This window comes from Lynx rufus, unplaced genomic scaffold (genome assembly GCF_022079265.1).
Source record: "Lynx rufus isolate CCGP_SWC_20201006 ecotype Redwood Valley unplaced genomic scaffold, mLynRuf1.p SCAF_3, whole genome shotgun sequence".
NCBI lineage: Eukaryota > Metazoa > Chordata > Mammalia > Carnivora > Felidae > Lynx > Lynx rufus.
In genome coordinates this window covers 61,143,927-61,169,572 of record NW_025814845.1, presented here as the reverse complement: position 1 = coordinate 61,169,572, position 25,646 = coordinate 61,143,927, and the positions used below count along the sequence as shown (strand labels likewise).

At 38.7% G+C, this 25,646-nt stretch overlaps 1 protein-coding gene across 4 annotated transcripts in view; it reads right to left on the bottom strand.

Moving 5' to 3' along the window:
* The window catches only part of BMP2K (BMP2 inducible kinase), a 133,501-nt gene extending 113,876 nt beyond the window's left edge, over positions 1-19,625 (bottom strand). For 2 of the 4 annotated variants that reach the window (XM_047091982.1, XM_047091983.1), the window contains exon 1: positions 19,272-19,624. In XM_047091982.1, coding sequence (XP_046947938.1) covers positions 19,272-19,446 — 175 coding nt within the window. In that variant the 5' untranslated portion in view covers positions 19,447-19,624. Of the gene's footprint in view, positions 1-19,271 lie in introns of all 4 variants that reach the window. The other 2 variants (XM_047091984.1, XM_047091985.1) reach the window with 2 other exon arrangements.
* Between the last annotated feature and the right edge of the window lie 6,021 nt (positions 19,626-25,646).

Here is a 25,646-nt window from a genome sequence, read left to right as displayed (position 1 = left end):
CTGTATTCATGAACTGCTCTGATCACTTTTGGGGTATTTTTTTCTCCCCCCGTTAGGAGACAGTCGAAAGGAGAATGTGACTTGTGGCAACAGCAACACTGGCATCGCTGGAAAGCTTACAAAACACAGAACCTCAGGCCCCACCCAGAAGTACTGAGTAAGACTCTGTAGTTTCATAAATCCCCAGGGGATTTATATACGTATTAGTTTGATAACCAGTGTGTTAGAAAGTAAGACTCTCCAAAATTAAAATGTTTTAAAAAATTAATATATATAAAACCAGCCATTCAAGTGAAGAAAGGGACATTCATATTCCTCTTGGGTTTCCCTGCTCTTAACGCCAGTCCCCTAAGTGCCTTCATCGCAAGTCCCACTGACAAGACTGGGATGAAGTCACTATCTTTTGACTTTCCTTTATTTCCAGTGAGGACATCTCTCCCCCATCCACATTTTCTTTCCTATAGTAGAAAAGACAGATTTTAGAATTAATGTTTTGTTTTGTTTTTCAGAACTGAGTTAACTACTTTTTTCTCCCTTTCTTACATCTCAAAACTCCTCCATTCATAAATCCAAAGCCTGGGTATTACGGTCTCAATCATCTCTCACTCATTCCACAAGTTAGTTCTCATCAGAATACCAGAAATCAAAAGCACCAAATTTTAGCCAATTCTTATATATTGCTATTAAACGTGTCTTTTCTCCCCAGATTGAACATTATGCTAACCTCTTCTTGGGACTCCTTGGCCTTATGACTATTAAGTACAGAAACCTACATCTTCAACTTTTCCAAGTTCCCCTTAACAGGGTCTTAAACTCTGCAACTCCACACCCATCATCTGCTTTCTCAGACTGCCTCCAATGCCCTCTTCACGCAACTACCATACTCATACATCTCACCCAAACTGCAATTAGTTAACCATCAGATAGAGACTATTCCTTGCCCCCCCCCCAACTAATGTTAATAAGTGGCTGTGCAAGTCTCTGGAACACATTTTAAGTAGGACACTGTATGTGTGAGTTTATAGTCTCTGGGGGTAGAAAGACAAAAATAAATGATTGTGGCACATTTTGATGAATAATATAAAATGGGCAATTATAACTGAGGTACAAAGGGTTGAAATGAAATAATCATATTTGAAATGACTTCAATCCAGCATTCTTTTTTCACTTAAGTGGGCCCTGAAATTTCATTGTTTCACGAAGACTTTCTTGATGATAACTGACAACATAAACAGTATCACATATCTAACTCAAGGAAAATGTGCAACCATTTAATTCACTTATCCAATTCAGTGATTATTTCTATCATCCCCCTTATGATTATGGGAAAAGAGTAAGCAAGCATCCTATAACTTCATGTATTACCACTTTATTTTAATACATGCTTAATATTTTATTTTCAACCTCTATGAATGCTCAAGTTAATAAATGTCCTCATTCGATGAAATGTATGGATTGTGCTCTGACAGTTTATATCTACACTTTGGCAGAATATTTTCCCACACAAACAATCCTAATTGATAATTAGGTTTCTCAGGTAAACCTGCAGTCTAGTATTTATAGTACTGTAATACCTTAATGACTCTCTACGAAAACATTTCTGTGTGAACATTCATTCAGAGTTCCAACGTGAGAAGCCAAGAATGCATCTCACTACACCCTTAGTACCACAGGTTTTGCCCAGCCTACCAAACACTGAGAAAGAGATTCCGCCCCCCCACCCCCACTCCCACCTCCTTCACCCCCCCCACCCCCCCGATCCAAGCCACTAGGAGTACCCAAGTAACTACAACGCAGCAACTCAAATAAGTTGTCTCCAGTTCCTATCTTCACTTTAGTCATGTGCCTGCCCTTTGAGAATACAATGAAAGCCATAATCCCTCGCCTAAGAAAAACACACATGGATATCAATGAACCCCAGGTGAACTACCCCAACTGCAAAGTATAGAGTCCACACAATAAACTGTAAGCTACAGACCAATACTATCCAATATATGTCCAATAAAATGTAAGCCACATATGCTATTTTAAATGTTCTAGTAGCTACATTCAAAAGGACAAAAACAGTGGCTTTTTAATGCTACATTTTATTTAACTCAATGTATCCAAAATACTATTATTTCAACATGCAAGCAATATTATAATATTAATCTTTTATAGTCTTTTTTTCACATTAAGGCTCTGAACTCCCATGTGTATTTCACATCTACAATGCATTTCATTTCACCCTGGCCACATTACAAGTGGCAGCCACATGTAGCTAGTGGATTCTGTATTAGACAATTTTGCTAGTTATACATTATCCAGCAATTCTCAAGCCCTTTGGTCTCAGAATCCTGTTACAGACATAAAAATTATTGAAGATCCCAGAGAGCTTTTGCTCATGTGGGTTATATCAATCCATATTTACCATATTAGAAATTAAAGAGAATTTTTTAATCTTTATTCATTCAAAATAATAAACATATTACTTGTCAACATAAATAACATTTTTATGAAAACAGCTGTATTTTCAAAACATAAATTTACAGAGAAAAATGGCAATGCTTTACATTTTTGTAAAGTTCTTTAATATTTGCCTCAGAATACTGCTGGATTCTCATAACTGTTTCTCAGTAAATCTCCTGTGATATGTTGTTTTGGCCTAATGAAGCATCTGAACAAAATCTAGCCTCACATAGAGAGGGAAAGATGAAAAACATCTTAATAGAATTTTCAAATAACTATGGATATTCTTCTTTGCTATTACAGCAAAACATGACAATTAGTAGTATCTTCAAGGTTAGCTGCAAGTATCAAAAACCGCATCACTGATTTTCTTGCACTGTTAAACGAAAATCTAATGGTCAGTCTTGTACTAGGTTACTTATAACATCATACATACATTTGAAAAATATCAGTTCATTGAGGTAAGGAGATCTTCTATTACACCTTTATATTTTTCAAAAAAAAAATCACATTTCTTAATATTATCACCTATCTCCTAAGAAAAGCCTAATTAATGGGAAGCTGTCAAGTTCACAATGGTAAATACAATTTCCCAAAATTCTAATTTTCTTTTGGAAGCAGAAAGTCCATCATTAATGTATCTGTCAGGTGTCTTCCTTGATGTGACAGCCTTACTTAATAGAGAAAATGTCTACCGAATACCCAAATAAATGAACCACGGCCTGTCAGTCATTCTTTCACATAAAAATGGTGTTCCATGGAAAAAGCAGCTAGTCCAGGGCACAACTCAAACACCCAAGTGCTCTTCCTCAATGATACCACCATACTTCATTATGCAGCAGTGCTTTATGTACACTTGCCATTTCATCACACAGTAAAAAGATGTGTACTTACAAATGGCCAACAATAAGCACATGAAAAGATGTTCAACACCACATTGAGGAAAATACAAATCAAAACTGCAATGAAATACCACTTCACACCCATTAGAATGGTTATTATAAAATTAAAAAAAAAACATAAAATATCAAGTTTTAGTGAGAATGTGGAGATCAAGTTTTAGTGAGAATGTGGAGAAACTGGAACCTCTGTGCATTGCTGGTGGGAATTTTTTAAAATTCAGCTACTATGAAAAACAGTACGCTGTTCCTCAAAAAATTAAACACAGAAGTATCACATTCCATTTCTGGGTATATACCAAAAAGAACTGAAAGCAGGGACTTGAGCAGATATTTGTGTGCCCATATTCATAGAAGCGTTATTCACAATAGCCAAAAACAACCCAAATGTGTCTACTGATGGATGAATAAACAATATGTGATAGACACAATGGATTGATTATTCAGACTTAAAAGGGAAATTCTGATACATGTTACAACATGGATGAGCCTTAAAGATGTTTTCCAAGTGAAATATGCCAGACACAAAAGGCCAAATATTGTTATGATTCCACTTATAAGAGGTACTTAGAATACTCAAATTCATTGAGACAGAAAGTAGAATAGTGTTTACCACAGGCTGGGAAAAAGAGGATATTAACCTACTGGTTAACAGGTACTGAATTTCAATTAGAGAAAACAAAAAAGTTCTGGAGATGGTTAGTGGTGATGGTCACATAACAATGTGAATGTACTTAATGCTACTTACTCAACTATAAACTTAAAAATGAAAAATACAGTTGGGGCTCCTGGGTGGCTCAGTTGGTTAAGTGTCCAACTCTTGGTTTCAGCTGAGGTCATCTCACAGTTCGTGGGTCCGAGCTAAGCAGAGCCTACTTGGGTTTCTCTCTCTCTGTCTCTGCCCCTCCCCTGCTCACACGCTGGCACGTGCCCATTTTCTCTCTCTCAAAAGTAAATATTTAGGGACAAAATGAAAAATATGGTCAAAATGGTAAATTTTATATTACATATATTTTACCACAATCAAAAAAAAGATATACTTAAGGGGCCAAGATTGATAGAACTTTTACAGCTTCATCAAGGATGTTCTTAAAAGAAACTGGCATAAAAAAAAAAAACACTGAGTGCACATGATGGTGAAGAATATAGTGACTATCAATACAGTTTGATTTGTGTTAAGGTACTAGAAGGTTACACCACTACTGTTTTTGAACCATCAACGCAAATGTCAATACAGTGCAAAAGGCAATTACGACCTGGTAGTATCATTAAAATAGTTTTTGACCTGAAAGTTCTCCTCAAAAAGCCTTGGGGATCCTTTCCCCTGGGGCCCACACACAGTATTTTGAGAACCATTACTGAAGCATATTCTTTTAGAAAAGCTAAGTAATGACAGAAAAAAAGAGACACAAAAGATCACATAGTTCTGTTTTTGTTTTACCTTTGAAGATGAGAGAAATAAACGGGCCTACATGCTGAGCAGAAATGAGATATAGTTAAGTATTAAAGAACAAGTAGAGAATAGAAGAAGAACCAGGTAACTGAGAGAAAGAAACAAGACAGATTAGATAATCAGGGACACAGCCTCTAAAATTGGAAATAAAGAAGAAACAAATGTTAGGGGTAGAATGGGGGGCTAGGGGAATATACTCTGACATAAAAAAGCTCTAAGTCCTGAGGATGAAATGTACAGCATGGCAACTATAGTTAATACTGTATTCTATCTTTGAAAGTTGCTAAAGAGTAGATCTCCAAAGTTCTCATCACAAGAAAAAAAAATTATAACTATGTTAAAAGTGTATGACAGATGTTAATCAGACTTATTGTGATCATTTCACAATTTATAAAAATATGCAGTCATTACATTGTACACATGAAACTAATGTTTATGTCAATTATACCTCAACTTTTTTAAAAAAGCTCTCTTACTCAGAAAAATATAGACACTAGATATACACTTCTTGATAACAATGGGGATAATTCCATCATTTTATGAAAAAGATTAAGAAATGTTCTTTTAATACTTATAAATCATATATCAAGAACTATTCTAACTTTTCACTTGCATGTGTATAAAAATATGCCACATGTATCATAGAAGCAATGTCATGTCATTTTTAAGAAAATTGTTGTATGATGCCATAAGCACTTATTTCTCTGCAAACACTCAGAAGTTGTGTTCCAGGTGTAAGTCTAATGCCTCTGTGCTATGATCTAATAAAATAAAAATCTGATGGAACCTTGTTCCTTTTTATTTTAAATACATGTAGCACAAATTTGTTAAATAAAATGCAAAAAAGGGACTTGATATTACAGCACTATGCCTTAAAGCTCCATAACCTTGAACTAGGAACATAAAGAAGTAGAAGATAAGAGCTGAGCTATTTTCTTCTTTTCACTCTCTTTATTTTCTATGAAGTCCTAGATATTGTGATGCTACATTCAACTGAAGAAGCTAAAGTTACATGATTTTATACTACTTACTTTACAGTTCACAAACATTTCATTTACAATCAAACCTTTCTACACGGAGACAACAGCCTCATTTGGGGGAAGCTGCATTTTAAACTTCTTAAAATTAATCCTGTCGTCTTAAACAACTGTTGACAACTCAAACAACTGGTTTGATGGCCTTAGGAAAAAGCAAAGAGGGAAAGCTTTAACTCAAAAGAGGGTGGGAATACCTCCTTACACCTCAGACTATGCAGACACCCATTAATAGTCCAGCTGCCTCCAGAATATTAAAAGTCCCCTAGTCCTTTACACTTGCTCGAAGTCCCTACTCCAATCAAAAGCCAGGGCCGGTATGTGCACAGGAGTCAATTAAGGAGGCCACATGTAGTGGAAAGAGTGCTAGATTAAAGTCATGAGACCTAAATTCCTCCCTCCACAACCAACACTAACAGCGTGACTTTGGGGCCATCACTTACTCCACTTTCTCCCAGTTAAATGAGGGAACTGAAGCTACAATTACGGGAAATTTAATGAATGATTCACTAGCATTTTAAAAGAAAGACTGTGGGGCGCCTGGGTGGCTCAGTCGGTTAAGCGTCCGACTTCAGCTCAAGTCAGGATCTCACGGTCCGTGAGTGAGTTCGAGCCCTGAGTCGGGCTCTGGGCTGATGGCTCAGAGCCCGGAGCCTGCTTCCAATTCTGTGTCTCCCTCTCTCTCTGCCCCTCCCCCGTTCATGCTCTGTCTCTCTCTGTCTCAAAAATAAATAAACGTTAAAAAAAAATTTTTTTTTAATAAATAAAAGAAAGACTGTTAGTCCAATAACACCAGTTAGTATAATATTTAAGAATATTTTATAAAGGAAGCTGAGAAGGTCTTACCCTCAATTCAGATTCTTGTACACCACCCATCACCCCCACTCCTATATTTAGCCTTCCAAAAAGTAAAAATCAATGAACTGAGCCCACAATATCCATAATGGCCCATCATAACTTTTTAAAATACATATAGCCTTTACTAACAAAAGACAGATGCTACTCTAAGGTGAGAACAAATATGAACCTTAAATCCGTAACATGAGTTTCTCATACGAGAAATTTATGGACACTAGTTACATCCAACTTTGAACATTATAGCATGCAAACTCCAACATTCCTTATGGACAGAGTACTATCAGCAGAGTGACATAAACAAACACATACTTTTTTAAAAATCCATGGATATTCAACTTTTTACATCTTTTTTTAATGTTTATTTTTGAGAGAGAGTGTGCGTGCACATGCGCATGAGAGCGGGGGAGGGGCAGAGAGAGCGAGGAAGAGAAAAACTCCCAAGCAGGCTCCACTCTGTCAGTGCAGAGCCCAACGCAGGGCTTGAACCCACAAACATGAGATCATGACCTAAGCCAAAATCAAGAGTCAGATGCTTAACTGAGTGAGCCAGCCAGCACCCCAGATTTTCAACATTTCTTAAGTTCTCACTTCAGTGAGCTGAACAACAAAATCCATAACAGCTAGCTTCAGAATGCTTTATTTTTTTTAATGTTTATTTATTTACTTTTGAAAGAGAGAGAGAGAAAGAGAGAGAGAACACAAGCAGGGGAGGGCAGAGAGAGGGGGAGACACAGAATTTGAGGCAAGCTCCAGGCTCTGAGCTGTCAGTGCAGAGCCCAACGTGGGGCTTGAATTCACAAACTGTGAGATCGTGACCTGAGCTGAAGTTGGATGTTTAACATACTGAGCCATCTAGGTGCCCCAATATGTTTTAAAGTATATATCAGTTTGGATTGAGATCCTTAGAATTTCTCCTTTGGATTTTACACTGAAAGATAAAAAATTAACAGATTTAAAAACCCAGTTAACTATTCACTGGGATTTGAACTAGGCTAGTTGGTAAGAAAGCAAAACAAAACAAAACAAAAAAAAAAAAACCTTTTCAGGTCTACATTATTACTTACAACACAAGTTCACTATCTTACAAACAATCTTCTATTATTGCTCACAGAAAAGCCTATTAAAAGCCTATGCACAGAGAGCATATAGCCATCCTACTTCTGGAAAAATAACTCACAACACATGTCCTACTGATCATGAGTCAGTGGCATCATTTTTTTGTATACAAAGAATAGACCATTAACATTCAGTAGGAGAGATTCTGCTATGCAGGCCAGAGAATGAGAAAGTGGGTCATGGCCAGTGATGCATAATCCCACTCCCCTAGTAAAGGAGTCCTGACAACATTCATTAAGCAAAATATTTTACTCTATTACATGTAAGTCATTTTAATACTAGTATCTTAATGATTCCAGAATGAATAATAAAATTTAGACTAACCACTGACAATCTCATTCAAAAGAGAATACTTAAGTATGTAAAAAGCTCCAGCCAGTCTTAACAATGACCCAGCCATAAAAAATTAAGGAAAATAAGTAAACACAGCAATTAGGCAAGACAAGTGGTGTGTTAGAAACCTCTCTTCTAGAAAACCAAAGGAGGAATAGAAGAATGCTGAGTGTGATAATGATCAGTTATTAACAAAACTGCATAAAGACTCAGTTGCTACCCTCTGATCTGCTACTCCAGGCTTACAAATTCCCTAATCAAAAAGAAAACTGAATGTGTCTCTAACTAGAAAAGCACCCCCAATACCATACACACTGGTTAGAGGGGTCCCTTAGAGTAATAATCGAGTATTTTCTTCCCCAGAGCATTAAAGATATAAGATCCCCTTCTTCCTAATCTCTCATTCTCTTAAATACCAGTTGTCCCATTAAGCCTTGGTAACTATCAACCACTCAAAAGCCATAGCCAGTTGACCATCTCCAATATTGTTACTTTAAGAATCGGTATTCAGAGCACATACTTTAGGCCTGTTCAGTTTGCCCTCTCTGCCCCACGGTACTGGCTTTCTTTAAAGATGACATGGGTCAAGGGAACTCAGGCTAGAACATTTTTGAGAGTCACACTAGTAAGAAGAGCAATGCAGTATCCATAAAACAAAGATGTACTATTTGTGTAATCACTACAGAAATGAAACATGCCAGGAACCCCAAAATAAAACCGGTAGTATTTTTTTCATTTACCGAGATAATGTACCAACATTACCATCAAATATCTCTATCTACTTATTTTAGTTTCCATATAAGGACGTACCTTGAAAAACAGGGCCAACCTGCTCCTAAATACCAACTAAACTGTTGGATATGTCAAACATGGTTGTTATCCAGTTGTCTTATATGTTTAGAGGCCTTCCGGCTGCTTTTCAATTTGAAAACTAAATCTCTTACAAATGTACTGAATACCTATCATGAGTACAGCACTGCTAGAGAAAAAAAGATGAGTACAAGCCAAATCTTAATGGAACTTTAAATCTTGCAGTAAAGGAAACTTTTTATTATACGTTTCTTGGAGTAGAGCAAAGCTGTGAAAAATAAGTGCAATGTAAGCAACAGTTGCTATACAGAGCATCAAAGGAAGGCATAATAATTACACCCATTTGGTTGTGAGTAGGGTTTCATAGAAAAATAAAGACTGCAAGAAAGTAACTATATATGTAAATGTATCCTGCAAGATACATTTCAATAGTGGGGAGCCAGGTGTCTGCATTCTAGGCAATGTAACAACATAAGGTAACAAACAGGAATGAAAAAGCAAGAGCAAAGTGTGGAAAATATCAAGTGCATGTACAGTAACACACACCTAGGTTACAGCCAGAGATTAAGACTAGAGGGGAGTTGGGGTCACACTGCAGACGGCCTCCAATCCCATGGTAACAAGTTTGTATTTCACGTGTATTCACATGGTTAGGCAAATGATCAGAAGTCCATTTCAGGAAGAAAAACTGAAAGGAATACAAGAGCTGATTTGGGAGTCGAGAGCCTACAAGGGGAAGAACAGTCTGCATGAGAACATAATTCTCTGAGAAGGATTAAGGACCCAAACTAGAATTGACAGCACTGGAAACAAAAAGTAACAGACTCATCACACATCTCATGGGTAAGCTTTCTATCCAATAAAGAACTCAGAGCAAGCACTGTCATAACCCTTCCTTACACATTTTTCCAAATAAAAACCTGAAAAACATGAAAATTTCTTCACTTTCAGATGCCCTCCAAAATACACAGGTTATGAGTCACCTGAAGAACACAAACTATTAAAATAACAAAAGAACCAATTAAGGTGGCATATCCTCTGAAACTAAATAGTACTCTGAAATGCCACATGATTTTGAGTGACTGTCCCCTTATCTCAAGGTGTACTACAAAAGGCAATTTCCTAGAAAAGAATTTTTCACAATGATTAAGAAATAATGGTATACTGTGGGATAAAATTACTAATCTATACTGAAGCTTGTCAAAGAACTCAAATGCATGATTATCACACACAATCCTGTCATTATGGTCTCAATCTTAGAATTGCTCATCTTTATCCCTCCTTTCCGATGCTCCTCTTTTATCAGAGGAGCAATAAGGATCAGTTACATAGAATCAGAGAATGCTAAAATGGAAAAAGATGTTACAGATTCATCTTCATCCACTTCATTTTTTTTTTTCTTGAGGAAACAGAGGTCACAGTGTCACAATGCAAATTAGTGGCGTAACTGGGAATATCAGCTGGCCCAACTCCCAGCTTTGCCTGTTTTTAATAGTTGCCTCCAAGAAGACACCAATTCAAAGATTTAATGAAATGTTAAAATAGGCAAACTAGTAGCAACAACTGTTTCAAATTTTAAAATAATATTCACTGCGGGGCACCTGGCTGGCTCAGTTAAGGGTCAGACTTCGGCTCAGGTCAGGATCTCAGGGTTTGTGAGTTGGAGCCCCCACATCAGGCTCTGTGCTGACAGCTCAGAGCCTGGAGCCTGCTTCAGATTCTGTGTCTCCCTCCCTCTGCCCCTGCCCCGCTCAACTCTGTATATCTCTCTCACACAAAAATAAAAAGTAAAGACATTTGAAAATTTAAAAAATAAAACTAATATTCACTGCAAAATGCCTCTCTAAAGGCTACATCCCAAACTATGCCCTTAAACTTTACTGGAATTCTACAAGACTAGGATAAACCAAAAATTCCATAAGAAAGCATATCTGTAAAAAGCCTAACAACCACTCTCCTTCAAAGAGACGCAAATTGTTAGCAGAAATGTGCTGACTGATCTCATTTGTAAAGATGATACACACAGACAAGAGAATCTCCAAATTAACTAAATGCCCAACTATTTAAAACAGCTCAGTCATTAACCACTCAACTTCCCAACTCAAGTTTCCTAAAAATAGTAGGCTTGTGGGTAGACAAATTGTTCACCAGATGGATGGAGGTATGATAAAAGCAAGGAATAAACAGTCTCAACTCTGTGATGAAACCTTTCTGTAGCTTTGAAATCGCCACTCAAGACTCCTAATTTCAGAATTCCAAGTCAAGCCTTTAATCATTTTGATAGCTACCATATAGATTCTAATAAATGTTTATGTTCTACTTCAAGTTTTGCCCAAAAAGGAGGAAAAGAAAGGATGAAAGAGAACCAAGAGAATCTATAGGATGAGTAAAGAACACTAAAGAAGGTCCAAAATCAATCTAAGGACAAACAATAATTCCACCTCCTAGTTATGTTCCTTAATATAAACAACATCAAGTACCTTTTGTATTTTTCCCCTCCTGAAGACCCCATAATGGAAAAATGCCAACAAACATTAATTTATTTCTATTATTTTTTAAATAATCAAAGACAACCTTTCCAAACTGCTCAGCATGAGCAAGTCAATATTAACCACACAAAGCTGATGACACCTGAAAGCAAAGAAATTTGATGTCGGTGCAATTTAGAACCATTTTTGGAGATAACATATAATTTCCACTATACTGGTTTCAAAAAATTGAAAATTGGGAATTGCTTTAGTGTATCTTGCCCTTGAATAAAACTGCCACCTCTAGAGAAAACATAGCAATTAAAATTGTAACCAAAGAGCTATCCCTATGATAACATAATTTGAAAGAGAAGCATGTGTTAGTAATGCTACAAATCACTTTCATTTCATTGTCAAAGCATACGCTGCTATTCTATATAACTGATTGAAACTTAAAAACTGTATGTGGCTAAATGCTATAAAATAATTATCTCATTAAAATAATTCAAATTTTTTACAAACATAAATGTGATACTCAATTCAGGATAAATTTAATACCTAAACTACAAGCAAGTTACCATAATTCCAAAAGCAGATTTCACTGAAAGCTTATAACCAAATCTGAACCTAAAACTGGCCTACATTTATTGAAAGATTTGGCATGTATGGTTAGGTACTGTCACACATTATCGTGTTAATATCACACTTTACCTTTTAATCTCAATAACAAATATTAACTCCATGTTATAAAAAAGGAAGCAATGCTTCCTTGAGAGTTTAATTCAACAACAACAACAAAAACAAAATTGTTGGACAAAATACTGAAGATACAGAGATAAATAAGATCCTGCCCTCAAAAAGCTCACTGTCAAAATCAATTATACAATATAAAACAATTTCATTGAGTGCCTGGGTGGCTCAGTTAAGTGTCTGACTTAGGCTCAAGTCATGATCTCACGGATTCATGAGTTCAAGCCTCACTCAGGCTCCATGCTGACAGCTCAGAGCCTGCTTAGGATTCTCTCTCTCCCCCTCTCTCTGCCCCTCCACCACTCGTGCTCAGTCTCTCTCAAAAATAATAAACATTTTAAAAAATACGTAAAATTTTAAAAAATTTCATAATTGCATGTAACAATACTTTTCTTTTTTAAACTTAGCCACCTTTGCTAAATAAAGAAAAATATGTCAACAGTGAAAAATAACTATAAAGGGGCATCCAACTGTTCTTTCTTTGTTGTTTCAAGGAAACTAACAGAAATGACACTTTGCCTTAAACTTTGTCTTCAAGTTTGTCTTCACCTGTAGGGAACTGTTGGATCACTGTATTGTACACTTGAAACTAATATAACACTATATGTTAACTATATTGGAATTAAAATTTTTAAAAATAAATCTCACATTTAAAAGAAAAAAGGTACATCTTATGCCACTATGATGTTGACTCCTTCTGTTTCTAGCTTTTGACTGATGAATAAAGCTGCTGTGAACATGCATGTGCAGGTTTCAAAACAAAACAAAACAAAGTCTTCTTTCACCAATGGAGAAAACTCAGGGTCCCCTGACCTAAGCAGAAGACCTTTGATGGGACAAGAAATAAAGAGCCCTTCACTGGTGCTTCTCAATTTGTAAATAGGTCTTAAATTCTATTGAAGAACTCCATCTGGATTCATTACAAAAAAAAAAAAAAAAGCCAAAAAATCATTTCCTTTGAAAAGAATTTGAAGGTCCATGATATGACACAGCAATCTGTGTGATTCAAAAAGCAATTAATAGTACTTCTAGCCTCAAGAATTTTACTATCTGCTAGGGGAAATGAGACAGGAACAATAACCACCTTAGTGTTTCCATGTGCTTCCACAATTGTATCTCAAAACAAAAGATTAAATGTGAAGAGGGAGGGGAAAAAAGCAAATAAATAGCTACAAATGTCCTCAGGAAGAAGGCAGTGATCATAACTAGCAGTCAGACAACTAGGATTACACAGGCAAAGGTAGTGATAGGCAAGATACCAGATTCAGTCACAGAACAACAGGGAATGGAGCATACTGTAGCTGGAGCAAAGAGTATTATCAGGAAGTAGCCTGATTTTGAGCCCCACGCGTTGGGTGTAGACATTGCTTAAAAATAAAATCTTAAAAAAAAAAAAAAAAAAAAAAGCTACGCATGAAGAACTGTGAGTGCCTGGCCAAACAACATGATCAAGATGACTCTCAAATTGTCCACTCCCTCCTCTTCAAGGCATCAGATTCTCCTGGTATTCTTCATAACTCTCTGGCAGCTCCTTTTTTTACTCTAAATCAGTGGTTCTCAAGGTGTGGTTTCTGGACCAGCAGCATCAGCATCAGTGAGCCAGTTGTTAGAAATGAAAATTATGGGCCTTACCCAGACATATGAAATCAAACCTTGGAGGTCAGGCTCAGCAATCTGTGGTTTACCAAGGCCTCCAAATGATTCTGATGAACACTAATGTATGAGACCAATGTTCTACCAGAGTCTTTTAGTGAGCCTTCTCCTTCTGTACTCTCCCTCCATTATCCTGTCCCAGGGCTTTAAATAACAGCCAAATGCTCACTTATCAAAAATACCTATCTCAGGGAAGCTGGGTGGCTCAGTAGTTTGAGCATCTGACTCTTGATTTCAGCTCAGATCATGATCTCAAGGTTGGTGAGTTTCAGCCCTGCATTGGGCTCTGTGCTAGGCGTGTGGAGCCTGCTTGAGATTCTCTCTCTCTGCCCCTCCATCCCTTCTCTCTCATGCTCTGTCTCTCAAAAATGAATAAACTTAAAAAAAAAAAAAAAACTATCACTAAACCCAGACACCTCTGGTGAGTACCAGACCATATACTCAGGATCCCACTTGACATTTATTTCCTCCGAGACATCCCAACTAAATATGTCTGGAACTCCTGGGTATCTTCCTAATCTTTTCCCCCTAAAAAAACAAACAAACAAACAAACCTGTTCCTTCTCTACTCTCCCAGAAACAAATGGTACCTCCAATCCAAGAGCTGCATAAGCAAATCATTTTTTTAAGTTCCTATAATACCCTCCCCCCAATCCAAACCATCACCAGGTATTCCCATTTAAGCACTGTAACGTTTGTCTCCATCCCCACGGCCCATCTAATCTGTATACTTCTCAACCAGTCTCTATGTAATAATCACCATGATCTTGTGAAAATACAAATCAGAGCATACCACTGCCCTAATTTGAAATTTCAATAGCTTCCCACTGCATTTTTAGATAAAATCTAAAATCCTAAAGTCCTGGATCCTGGTCACCTTTCCAACATCATCTTGGGTCCTTCCACCATCTGACTGAATCATTATACTCTGCAGCTCTGGGCATGTTTCAGTTCCTAAAACTCTTACCCACATATAGACCTCTCTCTTCATACTCCACATTACCCGCACCTTCACACCTCTGCCTTTACCTAACTTTTCTTATACTTCAGATTTCTGGTAAAATACCAAAAAAGGTCTTCCTTGACCCTCCAATATAAACTGAATTATTCTCTCACAAAAACCCTGTGCTTTCTTCTCATGACAATTATCAAAATTAACTACATTAACTTAATGATTTCTTAATATTTATCTTCTATACTAGATTGTAAATTCTGTAAGGACAAAGAAATACGTTTTGTTCTCCACTGTATAAACAGTGCCTACTACAGAGCCTGACACATAAAAGGCATTTAATAGTTATGGAGTAGTAACAGTTGTCAATATTTTTATTAAATCTTCCCCTTGTGCTCTCTCTGTCCTCTCTTAGAAACTTCAACTTACAAGTTACTGGGCAGCCACAGATAATTCCTGCAAATGAATTATCATGCTTAAATCCATCATTTTCAGACTGATTTATATTGCAAAATCGAATGTATTTTACCACCTTCCTGTAAAATTAACAGTAAGAATCAGTTAACACTTAGCCTAAATTAACTCACCCTAATCTAAGCAATTATCTAAGAGAGCTACTGAGCTCCTTCTACAGAATTCTGTAGTAAATTCCTGGCCTCCAATTACCTGTACTGACTGTACCAACAACCCCCATCCCCATGACAGAAAGTTGTACCCATGCAATCATATTCAAAATACCACTCGTACCCCGCCCCCATAACCTCACAATTAGATTATCTCAACAAATTATGGATAGTGTCCCAGCCTCCAGGTTCCCCATTTCTTTAAGCACTTTGTACCAAACATGTTTAGAAAAAGAAGTCCCCTACTTGAGAACCAACTTCTTCCTGTTACCAATCAACATTAAATCCTCTGATGAGCACTGAAGGCCTATGTAGGCATGTGACCAAAGAGCCAGTCCTACGTTTTAATAAAAACTTTAAAAACGATATTGAATTATATACAGTCAATATAATTGAATTATATGTGCCTGACAATTTGACACTGTTTCAAGCTAAAATTAACATATGGCTCTACCTCATTTCTAGAGGCAAAGGCTGCATTTGGTTAGCAGGTACTCCTGAAACTAAACTGTTTTTGGAAAAAAAAAAAAAAACATGAAAATGCTCCACTATGATGATATTAGTCCTCTAAACTCTGAGGAGGAATTAAAAAGGTGCAAGGTGTCAGCATTTTCAAACATACACATACTTAGGTAGAGAATATGATACAAAGTATATTTCAAAGAAGAAACTACTCCAACAGTTCAGTTATAACATATAAATATACCTCCGATTTAATTATTTTTAATTAAATATATAATATATAAATATACACATATATGTATAATAAACATATACATACACATGTAGTTGATTCTCATTATTTGGGAATTCCATATTTATAAATTCATGTAGTTGCTAAAATTTATCTGTATCCCAAAATCTATACAATGGCATTTTCATGATCATTTGCGGAGATGAGCACAGCAGTGACAATTTTGAGAAGGCCAGGTGGAGTCAACGTGAAGTTCTGCCTTGTTTATAAACAAGAGCACTTTTTGAGGTCTGTTTAGTGCCATGTTTTTCTCATTTTTGTGCTTTTTATTGGTGATTTCATAGTTTAAAATGGCCCCAAGCATAATGGCAAAGTGTCGTCTTGTGCTCCGAAATTCAAGAAGGTTGTGATGTCCCTTACAAAGAAAATACGCATTTTAGATAAGCTTCATTTTAGACATGCATTACAGTGCTGTTAGCCATGAGTTCAGTTGTAATGAGTCAACAATATATATTATATAAAGTCTTTAAACAGAAACACACATAAAACAAGGGTATATATTGACTGGTTGACAAAGATGTTGTGAACAGAGGCCTGCAGTATCTATGCCTGTATTTCCCAAGGGCAATGGTTGAGTATTCACTAATTCACTACCCAGTGACTTTACAAAAAATACCTACTGTAAATAATAAGAATCAAATATATAAATATGTATTACTTAGAGAGAAAGAGAGAAGGAGGGGGAATATAAGACAGAATACGAGACAGAGAGAAAGAATACCAGATTTATTAAAGACTCACACACACTGCAGAGGTCAATGTGAACAAGACGCCTATGTTTGCAGTAGCATGGCAAAAACACCTCAGAGCACAGCACCTACAGTCTTGGCCCTGTTTAACAACATGGACCCAAAGCAAAAAAATGTAAAACCTATCACGTTTGTTTTTAGTTCTGTCTTTATTTCTACCCCTTTTCCCACTCAACAGTATACCTCTCCCCAATTAAGGTACTCCAAACTCTAATGCCTTTCCACAACCACTTGCCCTAATCTTACAGCCCAACAAATCTATCTGTCAGTTATTGAATGATCATTCTTGAATGTGAACCAGACCTTGTGCTTAAAGATCTTGTCTAAATTGTCTAAATTATTTGGAAAAGAGACAGGGTATTAAGGATCTTACATAAGAAGAAACTGTCAGGATCAAAAAGTAAACTGAATATACGTAATTTCAGTTGTATGTGTGAACAGAAAAAAAATAAATAAACAGGGAAGAAAGCTTCCCCTCCCCTTCAGAGAAGACTAAATAAAAGTCTTAGTCCAGCAGCTGGTGTGTTAAGTGGGGGAGTCCCATCTTCCAAAAGGGATTCTTCAGCTCCTACTTTGTCCTAGCACTCAATTATGAATTTTCCTAAGAAAAAAATGACAAAATTTACAGCAAAAGTTAGTGGAACACTCTAACAATAACATTAGTCCTTGAATTTGTGTGTGTGGGGGGGGGGGGGTTCAATGAGCACTCCCCTTTGAAATTATTCATTTTTATTTTCATTTTCCAAAATTACTTAATTTTTACTGAAAATGACTTGCTTAGGGTAATGATAGGATATGTTTAGAGCAGTGATAGAAGCCACAAATCCAAAGTCTAGTTTGATTTAACATCAATGTTTTCTTTCTACTAAATAAAAAGACTGATCTGGGATTTTGTGAAATAAAGTGAGTTTAATACTACTCAAGCCACACTTCAATTAGTTACTACAATTCACAGAAACAAGTACAGCATGTGAGTTAATAGCCATGTCTTCTTAAAACCCACAACTCAATCTAAGCCAACATTTGAAATCCATGTACAATAAGGAGCTAGGAAATTTTATAGCATAGTAAATCTATCAAAACCAATCACCATATATTCATTCTTTTGAGAAGCTAAGGATCCTTCTCCCACCTCTTTAAGGTTAGGCTAGGCTCATTACTAGGGGCAATGTCTTGCAAAACAATGACACTCATCCCCAAATAATTCAAGATTTCTTTCTCTTTAAATATTTTATAGACAAAGCCTTCATATTTTTCTTTTGCACTAGTGTGCTACTGTTTATGGCATTTCAAAAAACCCTAAGTGGAATCTCAGTCTACGGTCTCCAAACCACATCAACGTCTGACTTTCAGAGAACCATAACTACTCTTTAATTTCTTTTCTCTTAACCTTGAATTGTAAAAGGGCCATGTATCAACAAATAATTTCTCACGATTTTTTTAAAGTATTCATTTTGTAATATCCAGCAATTAAAAACTCAAAGATCAAATTAAGCATGCAATAAATAAGAGAAACTATTTTCTACAAGCCAATTACACAAGAAATTCAAAACTAAAGTGCAGGACCTTATTTTTTTAATGGAGTAAACTTTCTTGTAAGCGACTTGGAACCGCTGACATAGCCTGGTAAAGATAATGAAGGACCGAACGCAAAACTTCACAACTGAAAGTTAACCTGCTTTCTGACCACCCTTTAAAGTACTATCAAAGAGACATATTGAAAGCGTATGAATAGTACCCTGATAAAGATACTAAAAAACAAGGACAAATGGACTTCAAGTTTACCTGCTCCCCCAAAGCAACCTACTAACTGAATTTGGGGCAAAGTATCACTCCAACACACGCACACACGCACACACACCACATAGAAATAAATTCTTTCAACCGAAGACTGAGCAGAAGCAAACCCAGCTCCACACCAGGGGCTGCAGGGTCCTGTGCCCTGAGGCGCGGGTGGAGACTTGGAGATAGAGAGCAACGCACTACTCCCGCCCAAGCCTCGGCTGGCAGAACAGAGCCTCGATCCTGCACGATCTGACCCTCTAATGAGTCACTGGTCCAATCATGACACCACATCACTCACTAGGACGTTTTCTATTTATTTCCTCGCGTCAAAGAGGGCTGAAAATGACTTGAACTCGTAATGAGAGACCTGTACCCTGGTCAGAGCTGCCAGCAGCGAGAAGAGCCGGTTTCAGAGCAAAAAGCCCGAGCTACTTTTTAAGAGCCCCTGCTGGCATAGCACAGGAGGCAGAACCGACAAGAGTAAACCAAGAGGGCGAGGAAAGAGGCGGGCGAGGACCGGGAGAAGCCACCGCCACACCCCAGCCCTCCCTCACCTGCCTGCCCGAGCCTTCCCAGGCGCCCGTACCTTCGGCCAGCGACTCCTCCAGGGTGACCTGGTAGCGGCCGACCGAGAACACCCGGACACCCACGGACGAGCTACCGGAGCTGGAGCCGGCCCCGACCCCGCCGGCCGCGCCACCCGCCGCTCCGCCGCCGCCGCCACCGCCCTCCGACTTGGGCATTCGAGAGAACTTCTTCATGGTCCCGCCGGCGCGCTGGAGGGCGCGGGGTTCGCGCAAGGGCGAGCGAGAGAGCGAGTCCTCTGCCCGGCGCGCGGCCGGTCGTCCGCGAGGGGTCGCCGCCCCTCGCCCGTCCGACCGTCCGTGCGCGCTGCGGCCCTCCGAGCCTCACATCCCGCGCACCCCCAGCGCACTGCCCCTACCCCGCCGCCCGCTCCGCGGCTCCGCTGCAGCTGCCGGGCTCCCGCAGAGGGCGGTGGAGAGGGCGGGGACGGGGCGGGGCGCGAGGGGGCGGGGCCGAATGCGGGGGCGATGCCGCCGCCTCCTCGAGAACCCCGGGCTCCCAAGCAGCCTCGCTGAGCTTCGGGAGCGCGAGCCCGGGAGGGGGGCGCCAGGGAGGTAGGTGGGGAAGGGGGCGGGGCGGCCGGCCCCTCCGCCGAGTGGGCTGGACCTCTCCGGCCGCACACCCTCAAGACTGCAGCCAGCGGCGCCGCCGCGGGAGCTGGACCTACGCCGCTCGCCACTCGCGGCCGTTGGCGGTGCGGTGCAGCTGCCCACCGCTCTCTGAGGCCGGGCGCCCCGCGCAGGCGCGCTACCCGCGCCGCCGGAAGTGACGGTTCCGGCTTTTGTCACGTGGAGAGGGAAGGGGGGGGAGGTGATTGTGGGGGTTGGGAACTTGGGCGAGGTCCGGGGCCTCCGGTCTGGGGGTCCCGGCCAGGAGGGTTCAGGTCAGGCCTGTGGGGCTCCAGCTTCGAGCTGGGGGTGGGGCGGGAACTGGGGTCCTGCGGTGGCGATGCAGCAGGGTCTGTGATCTCGGCTAAGAGTTGGTGTGTCGCTCTGGATACTTAAAACTGCCGCCAACAACTTTACCCCCGCTGAGGAACTTCTCGCTGCATTTCTAAGCCAGTTTTCCAGACCTCCCCTGAGAATCTTCTTCCGTTCGCCCACCCCCGAGCGTGGGAGGTGGGAGCAGCACGGAACTAGAGCGGATTCCAGTAACCCAACTTCTAAAGCCACCGTGTCACACTCTTAACAGGCGCCTGTGCTGGGAAGCGTTTTTGCGGTTTAAAAATTGCTTAGGAGTACTTTTTAAAATCTCGTGTGCTGTGCAACAGCCGTGTGAGATATTCGGAACAGGTATTAAGTGCATTTACAGACCGTTCATCACCTTTGGCCAAGAGAGCTTAACCGACTCGCCCAAGGTCACACAGCTGGGTAGTGGCACAGCTGGGACTACAAGGTCCATCCTTTGATACTTAGTTTCATACTTTAGGCCATTCTGAAAAAGTAGGTTGAAAAACGGCAGGTTTACGACTGTTTGGAAGCGTTGAGTTTCCTCCAACGCTCTTCTAACAAAGAGATTTGCCCACTTAAAACAAAACAAAACAAAAAGCTCATTGCGTCCATTTCATAAACTGCAGAAATCCCAATGCCTACAGAATGAGGCAGGCAAAAGGAACATGGGTATAAGACATTGGGGAATGTAAGAGAATGACAAATTACAGAGCATGTGTAAATAAAGCACCCAATTATCAGCTTTAGACTGCTTTCCACCACCCTGCCCTTGTGAATTCAGGCCCACTGTGGCCAGGGGTTCCAATTAAGAGAAACCAGATATCTGGAATTTTTTTTTTCTAATATGGCATTTTCTAAATTTTTTAAATGTAGACCAAATAAGCTGTGCCTGCAGGACTCTAGTATGCACCTTCTATGAAAGTCCATAAATGTGGTTCTACCCCAACCTCTATTTCTTTATCCAACTTGTTAGTAGGATACAGGCAGATGTGCTTAGGCAAAAGACTTTGAGTTTAATAATCTTCCACTTTTCCTCCCCTCTGCTATTTGAAGAAAAGCTATTTCTGCCAATGCCAAAACTGTGCTCTGGATTTAGGCATCTTTGCTACATAACCCACTAAGCTAAAATTCTTCATCCAGAGACCTGACCTTTAAAGTACATTCCAGCTCAATGGAAGTCAGATTATATGTCAGATGATTGATGTGGTGTGACAATTGGGGATTTCCATCTAGAAATAAACTGAGCATTTTCCTTACTGTGGAGTTTCATTTCTACAACATTTCAATGATCTTTTTCAAGCAGTCTAATGGAGAAATTTTGTTGTTCCATACAATTCAAAACTGGTATCAGCCTAACATACAAAGTTTGGGCTTAATGCAACCACACCTAATCGCAATACAGTAATAGTCTCCTATGATCACAGCAAATTTACCACAATTGCTGTGGCAAAGAAACTCACTTTTGTGTACCCAGGTAACCTGACTTCTGATATGGAGTCTGATAATTAGTTTAAGGCATAGGACCCTCTCAAAAATTATGTGTAACACCAAGTAATGTATACTTAAATTTTCCACCAAGCATGTAATAAAATTTAAATATTCTCTGATCTTCACCGAGTGTTAGTTCCACAATATTCTATGAAAACCAATAACAAACATATTATTAAGAATGCAAAAATATTATATTACTAATGACAAGAGTGCCGAACGTTTGCAAACACTTTTACCAGAAAAGATGTTAAAATTAACTATCACATTGTATCTTCCTACAACTTTGTGAACTGAGAATGAGTATTCTTGAACCACTTTGTAGGCAGAAATGAGACACTAATTCATTAAAAACTCTATTAAGAATTCTAGTCTTTAGTTTCGTACTCATTATTAAACCATGGTTACAGATGAACATCCAATTTGGCTTCCTGCAGGAAAATAAAATCTCTAGGAGAAAATGTATGGATGATGTAGATTCTGTTCCTCTAAAATACTGTCATCGAGGTAACTTATAGTAAGTACACAAATACAGAATGGTTTAATAAAGGTAAAAAACTACATTTCAGTTTTTTAATACATATCTCAATATTTCAAATGTTTATAGCTTTACTGCTATAATAGTAGTTGGAAACTCGCCATATAATGGAAGACTTTTTTTTTTAAATAGATTGCTTCAGTTTGCATAGTTTGGCGTTAACAATATTCTGATAAAGTCAACAGATCATGGTAGCCAAATAAAGAATTCCAATATCCTTAAACAAGAAGGATTTTGACAATGGAGGAAGGAGGGATTATTGTTGTATTTTTGTCTTCTAGTGGAAAACTATAACCTTTCTTTTTGCTTTGACCCTCATCTACTTTACACCAAGGTGACTCTCAAAGTTGTATGGAGTGAGAAAAACTGACAAAGATCAAACAAAATGTGCTTATCCAAAAGGTTTATTCCAGTGCCATTATAAGCTTTATAAGTCATCTCTTCCAGTGCCTGAGTAATTTTTTTTTCTCACAAATCAATGTTTTCCTTTGGTGATATATCTTCTATTATTATTAGCCTCATTATGCGTACTGTTAGGAATAATTATTCTCCCTCCCTAACAATATTTATACCTGCATAAATACCCATATCTTTTCTTTCCAAAAGGGTAGCAGTCCTGAAATCCATTAGAATATAAACCTGTTTCCATTATTTTAAAATGTGTTTTTTGATGTCACCAACATTTAAATTTTTTGTTAAAACTACTCGACATCATCACTGTACCTTGTCAGAATTTATATACATCTAAGAAAAATCAATATGATAGTGTAGTTTAAAATATCAAGCTGCTCACAAATATTCGTAACAGGAAAAATGACTTATTTAACGTGAAATACATTTCTATGATAGAATTTCTCCTACAACTTGACCATGCTTTTTAAAAAGACTACAAGAGGTAGGCAACTTCACCGCCAGAAAAGGCACTTTGATAGCCAACCCAGCTGAAGGTGGAGGTGGGAGGGGTAGGGAGAGGTTCCAATGGGTATAAGCACCTCAGGCTCATCTGTCATGGCAGGAATATCTTCCTGTCTAAAGAAGTATGTGTCCTAGTGGGATTACAGTCACACTCTTGGGTATATTCCTGCCTTCCCTCTTCTTGATACCTTTTGCATTTCCCTCCTTTGGCGGAACTCTACTACCCTGTTCCTACCCTGCTCCCAGTTCCATTTATATAAAACTTCGGTGGAACGTAAAATAAGAACTAGTTCTTATTGGACATTTGCAACATATCAGTGCATTACATGTATCAACTCAGTACAGAAGTGATGAGCTGTTAAGGTTGTACTTGTACCGTATGCTGCCTTCAAATCTCCACCCAGCAATATGGTTGATGTTTTGGTCTTAGAAACTGCTGGGGACAGAAACGTAGCTCTCCTGGTTTGGGAAGCAGGTGAGCAGTCCCCATGGGAAAATATTGAATTCTGTCCCTGAACTGAACTAATGCTAAATTTCTACACTTTCAGCACATTCAAATATACACAAGCAAAACTGTATTCAAGTTACTATAAAGGGACAGAGAAAGAAAGGATTAAAGCTAAATTCAGCTTTTGTTTCAATCCTTATCAAAATGTGCATCTTGTTTTACCCAGTCTTCTGCCAACTGTGGTAGAGACTATTTATTCATTGAATATGTACAATGTGTAAAAAAAAATGTATGAACCAATATATAACAAGAACTATACACTATGGTAAGAATCATGGAGTTTCAGAGCTAGAAGGGGATGTAATCAAATGCAGCATCTGAAAGAGAAACAGGAACATTTTTTGAGCACCTAGTATGTCTCAGGCAATATGCTTAACCCTGTATAAATGTTCTCTATGTACCCTCTAACACGGGAAGTGAATATTATTACTCCCAACTTGTGGTTTTCTCACTCCGGCCACCCTGAACCACCTTCATTTCTTGCCGATCTATTTCAGGCCCCAGTGCTCACTCCAGTTAGAATGTCTTGTTCTTTCTCACAACCACCTGACTTAATGGGTGACTCTGTGAAACTCTAGAACCACCTCCCCTGTAAAAGCTTTCCTGATCTCTGCCATTTGCCAGTTCCAGGTAGAATGGACTCATTTGTATCCCATACTACTCTTTGTAGATTTCCAGAACTACACCTATCAACCTATTACAAGGGCTTCCTTAAGTGCTTGTCTCCCTCTACTGACATTAAGAGGCTTACAGGGAGGGACCATGTCACATTGTTTTCTTAAAATTTAGTGCCAAGCAATGTGCTTGATATATAGCGAGTATTGAATAAATGAATGAATAACTTAGCCTAGAATCTGGTAAGTGGTAGAGTTGGGGGCTTGAGACCAGGCTCAAATCTCAGATGTGTCTGAAAACCCAAGCTTCTTAGCTTTATCTACATTTAAGTTTTGGTCACTTTTAAAATAGGAAAAATACTGGGGCGCCTGGGTGGCTCAGGTTAAGCGTCCGACTTCGGCTCAAGTCATGATCTCGCGGTTCGTGAGTTCAAACCCCGCGTCGGGCTCTGTGCTGACAGCTCAGAGCCTGGAGCCTATTTCAGATTCTGTGTCTCCCTCTCTCTCTCTGACTCTCCCCCGTTCATGCTCTGTCTCTCTCTGTCTCAAAAATAAACGTTAAAAAAATTAAAATAGGAAAAATACTGTTTTTTACTTTGTTTTTTGTTGTTTTTTGTTTGTTTGTTTTGTTTGTTTTGTTTTTTAAAGTGAGAGCTGGCAGATCAATGGAACAGAATAGAGAACCCAGAAATGGACCCACAAACGTATGACCAACCGATCTTTGACAAAGCAGGAAAGAATATCGAATGGAATAAAGACAGTCTCTTCAACAAGTGGTGCTGGGAAAACTGGACAGCAACATGCAGAAAAATGAACGGGTACCACTTTCTTATACAATACACAAAAATAAACTCAGAATGGATGGGAGACCTAAATGTAGGACAGGAAACCATCAAAATCCTTGAGGAGAAATCCTCTTTGGCCTTGGCTGCAGCAACTTCTTACTCAACACATCTCCAGATGCAAGAGAAACAAGCAAAAATGAACTATTGGGACCTCATCAAAATAAAAAGCTTCTGCACAGTGAAGGAAACAATCAGCAAAACTAAAAGGCAACCAACAGGATGGGAGAATATATTTGCAAACAACATATCAGATAAAATGTTAGTATCCAAAATCTATAAAGAACTTGTCAAACTCAACACCCAAAAACTAAATAATCCAGTGAAGAAACGGGCAAAAGACATGAATAGACACTTCTCCAAAGAAGACATCCAGATGGCCAACCGACACATGAAAAAATGCTCAACTCACTCATCATCAGGGAAATACAAATCAAAACCACAATGAGATACCACTTCATACCTGTCAGAATTACTAACATTAACAACTCAGGCAACAACAGATGTTGGTGAGAATGCGG